General features: G+C 31.7%; 1 protein-coding gene across 1 annotated transcript in view; it reads right to left on the bottom strand.

Moving 5' to 3' along the window:
• Nucleotides 1-987, bottom strand: part of HELRODRAFT_163338 (hypothetical protein) — a gene marked incomplete at both ends in the record, with an annotated part of 5,633 nt that extends 4,646 nt beyond the window's left edge. Inside the window, 2 exons of the mRNA XM_009027233.1 lie at nucleotides 198-457; nucleotides 922-987. Of these exons, the coding sequence (XP_009025481.1) occupies nucleotides 198-457; nucleotides 922-987 (326 nt within the window). The remainder of the gene's footprint in view (nucleotides 1-197; nucleotides 458-921) is intronic.
• Between the last annotated feature and the right edge of the window lie 4,013 nt (nucleotides 988-5,000).

Raw genomic sequence — 5,000 nt, 5'->3', positions numbered from 1 at the left:
TGCGGTCACTAAATATTAATAAAAGTAAATTTAATCCTCTTTACATTGAAGTCGCTTATATTTTTAACAAGCATATACTTCAAAGCAATTTCAGATGCAGACGTCAGTGCAAAAGTACGGAAAAGCAAAGAAAGAAAAAAAGAAAAGTCACTACTCTTTGTTAAAAATGTTGCGTGATTCATCTGTTGCCTTTTTACTTATTAACTAATCCATACGCCGCTTCTAATAGGTTTTCATTTTTGTCATCGTCTTTGTCTCCATAGAAGATGTTCATCAAGATATTGGCAGGAGTATGTACTATGCATGGTCTTCTTATCTGCTTATTTGCTTCCTCGTATTTGTCCATAAATTGTATCGGCCTACAGCTCATTTGGCATGTGTAGTACAAAGCCACATTAATGCTATCAATGTTTACATTGCTCGTTAGGGCGACCACAGTGCCTGAGTTGAGCTCGAACTTTGCGTGAACATTTCATTGCATGCGAGGCTTATTTCCAGATTTTACCGATTCAATGAAAAAGTTAATAATTTCTAATTTTGTATTCTGTTGATCTGATTGAAAATGTGATGTGTGTTGTCAGTTCTGGGAAATTGAATTGTGTTTTCAAGAGACGTTCTCTGGCCAGTAGGTATAGATTGAAGTGGTGCTCGTTATATTCCTACTTGTACAGGGTATCATACATCGTGCTGTTGTTAATTTAATTTTGCGCAACTTCTGGTCAGCAAATAACTACATTTACTGCCTTGGACTGGCAATAAAAAAAAAAACGATAATGAAGTTACAGACGGTCACATTGGTCATCCGGTGACAATTGAGAGGCACATTAGGCCATCAGGTCATCATTTTTCATCGTCACCCACTTATCACCATTCTTTTTTATTGTTTGTTTATTCCTCATTACAACAATCATTATACCATACCATGCCATACATCTGGATCATTTCATCACACCCTGATTTCATAATGATTGCAGTCGTTATCTTCATCGTCATCACAACACAAACATCATTTTCAGCCTAGTTATCATCGTTAGCAATAGATGCAAATAACATTTTTTATATAAAAAAAAACCCTTCACGTATGACATCAGGACCGCTCGGATCAACGAACATCATCAGTTAGGTAGGATTCCTTCAAGGATTAGTGCGTGCGAACTGAGCAGATGAACTGCGATGTTTATTCCTGAGAGTTCAGCAGATAGCAAAACTGGCTGGTGTATGATGACAGGACAATTAACAATTCCTAAGCTACTTTGTTTGCTAGTATCAACGTGTTAAGAAATATGTTAATGAATGTTTGACAGGTTTGAAAATTTTGAGAATGTTGTTTGCTCAGGAGCAGCAACACATCAAGTGCTTGTAACGTGATTGCGAGGAATTGCTAGGCAATGAATGCTAGTGAGTGATGAGGTAATCTTTAAAAACTTTAGAAAATTGAAATCACAATTTTTCAACTTTCTACAAATTTTTCAACAAGTTGACACAAAGTACAAAAGTGATTTGCGTGTTGGTAAGTAGCAGCTATCATAAAAACACGAAGAGACTGAGCTACTATGCTTGTGAACAGACAGGGGAAGGTTATCTTTATCAGCATTTTCATAATCATTACAATTTTTTTATTGGCAATTTTTAACATCAGCATGACCTACAGAATAAGTTTGAAATTCTTACTACTTTATCATTGTGTCCAGGTGTCCAGCCAGTTGTCCAGGTGTCCAGGCCGTCCTTTGATCATTAGCATCATCGTCTTCGTCATTATTATAAACATCATCTGTCATCATCTTTGTAATCATTTATATTATCATCACCATCAAAATTTCGTCTAAAAAGTCGTTTTATCAATCTTAACATCTTAGTTTGAAACCATAAGCTCCTTACTTTTTGACTTACTTATTGATAAATATTTTCTTTGGCCACATATAAGAAAATATTTCGAAGAATTTGAGAAAGCATAAAGCACTGAACAACATGTATGCAGGCTTTTGCTGCTGTCGTGTTTCTTATCACTTCAGCGTATGTTACTTGGTCACCAACTCTGTTTCTATAACTAAATAAATTTTAAAGACACATGCTACTAACATCAAACTCGTAACATCAAGATCAAAACATCAACAATTGAAACACTAACTTTGAAACATCAACATTTGAAACATCAACATCGAAACCTCACCGTCAGCTGCGTCATGGGCATCAAACGTCATGTTGAAAATTCTCATTACGTTGTGGCACGCCTAATATGGACGAATAACGTTTCAGTATTGCCAGTTGCAAGTTGACTACCAGGCTCCACCTTCTTAAATTTCTATACAATTACTTGCTCCCAAAAAGAAAATATTATGTGAAGTAATCTGACATTGTTGAAGTTGGATGGTCTTCCAAACATTTTTTTGATGAAATTAGAAACAAATATGAATTGATGCAGTTTTTGACAATCTTGTAATCATCAAATGTTTTTTTTTATAGAAATTAAACAAACTTTACTCAAAATTGAAATTAAACTGTTATCTATTATACAGTGACATTTGTTCTTTTTTTTCAAAATAAATATAATTTTTGTTTAATGGAAAACTGATATGTGGGCGATTTTAAAACGCATACATTTTTATAATTAATTGCAGCAAATGATATAAACGTTATAGAAATTGAACTCATCAATCAAAACCAATAATAAAACAAATTATATATTTTGTTCGTAACATTTAAAAGTTAAATATTAATTCTCAACGCTTTTTTATACCCAACAACTTATACTGTACAATATACAATGTACATTTATAAATATAAAAATTTGTTAATGATTTCTGTTTACATTAGAGGAATAATAAATCTTCGTAATATTTTGCCGCCCACAGACGTTCTTGCTTCCGTTCACTATTCTCTTCCACTTAGATTCATACGACATTCATTGGAAACAAATACAACAGCAGCTTAATGAACTACTACGTGACGGGACAGACAAAGGTGCAGACTGACACACAGTTGTTTGTCTCTCATTGAATTCTATTGCAATAATATTAATTAATCATTCTACTATGCCCTTCATATTTTTGGTCCGTTATTTAAACTAACGAAATGCTTGTGTAAAGTTGAATAGATAATAAACAAATATAAATTGAAAGTAATAGAACAGGTGAATACAAATTTATTACATTATACTACATGCACACACACACACCACACACACACACAGATATATATATATATATATATATATATAAATATATACATGCATACATACATATACGTGCGTGTGTGTGCGGTGTACGTGTGTGTGTGTGTGTGTGCGCGCGCGTGTGTGTGTGGAGTTATGCAGAAGCAAGGAAAGATGTCAAATGACTGAGTAGTCGAGGGATCTAGATTTTCCTGCTGAATGAGTAATTGAGAAAAAAGATGGGACAACGGAATTTGTGGGATTTTAGGTTTCAGTTGCTAAATAACTTTCTTTTTTTTCTGGGTAGGAATGGTAAATTTTGAATAAGTTACTTCTCTAGGAGTGAGTCAGCCAAGTTTTTTTCTACTGCATACCACTTTTTGATAATTTGAAGTTAGTTTTTTCTGCGTATTTTAGTGGCAATTAATTTTTAAATATTTATTTTAAAGGTCACCTACTGAAAAGTTTCAATTCTTGAATTTTAATTTTTTCATAAAATTTTATCAATATTTAATATAGATCGTTATATTTTTTTATTAATTTGATGACAAGTTTTTTTTGTCTACATGGATTAAAAATTGAAATTTTTTGACAAACATTCAACGGTTTCAATTCCTAAAGTTTCTCCATTTGACACGTACCCTTTCTTAAAAAATTTCTTTCAAATTCCTCAAAACTTTTCAGACAGCCGAAACCGACTTCTTGGAAATCTTATAGGTTAAATCGGAAAGCAGTGACTGAGTTTAACAAAATTATTTTCCAATAAAAATTTTTACTTTTTTAAACATCTTTTTTAAAAATTTAAATTTTATATATAGTGTGTAATTTAGAAAATGTGTCATGTTTTAAGTATTTTTCGCAAATAAAGACGCAGAAAAAAACTTAATTATCCTTCTTCATCATTCAGCTCTGACAAACGAAATGCTGCTCATAATACTGTTTCCTGCTTACTTAGTTTTGAAAGGCTGCAACATTCATACTTTTGACGTGTTGGCTTACATACTTTTTGTATGTTTAGCACACGCAAGTGTTGCTAAACTTTGTTTTTTTTACAGTTTGAGTTTGTATGGCGTTTTGTAAAGTTTATTTTAATTTAACCTTAAGCTATAGTTTTTTCTTTTTTCCAGTTGCAGTTTTTATTGAGTTTTACATTTTAAGTTTGAGTTTTATTTCGAGTTTCAGTTTTGAAATCCATGGGCGCTGGTGCGAGATTTCACACAAACGCGTGCTCTTTCTTATCTGTTAGCGGATCACATTGAAAATACTCCCATGCATAACTCTCCTGTTTACGACCTGCAACTTTCTGCATATTTCATTTGCTACCAACGCTTTTGAAATTTATGAAATTGTAATTAACGTTAAATTGTAAAATTAAAAGTTATACAATTTTAAAATTGTGAAAACTTCTAACTATGTAAATTGTGTTAAAAACTGAAATGTAATCTTGTTGCCGAATTTAATTTACTAAATATTATAAATGATTCAATTTGTCTAATTCACTTGCGTTGAAAAATGTCATTGCTCGGAAGATATTCCAATGTTTTCATTAAAATGCATAAATCACTCAGTTATTTTATTTTAGTGAAATTATAACTCATGCAAAAATCCAACTCAAATTACGCTGACAAATTGCTGGCATGATTTTTATTTTATTCGTTTCGCGCTCAGTCATTTTCAATGAATAATGACTTCAATTGAATTATATATATATATATATATATTTATATATTTACAATATTCTATAAATTCTACCGAATGTTTGGCGTTAATATGTTTGTAGTTCGTTTTTTCGATTTTTCTCACTAAAGTTTTTTGGTGAACGTTTAGTTTATTAAAATTCAAAATAAAC

The sequence above is a fragment of the Helobdella robusta genome, assembly GCF_000326865.2.
Source record: "Helobdella robusta unplaced genomic scaffold HELROscaffold_5, whole genome shotgun sequence".
NCBI classification, from domain to species: domain Eukaryota; kingdom Metazoa; phylum Annelida; class Clitellata; order Rhynchobdellida; family Glossiphoniidae; genus Helobdella; species Helobdella robusta.
The sequence above is the reverse complement of the archived record's forward strand: the minus strand, read 5'-3'. Positions and strand labels throughout refer to the sequence as shown.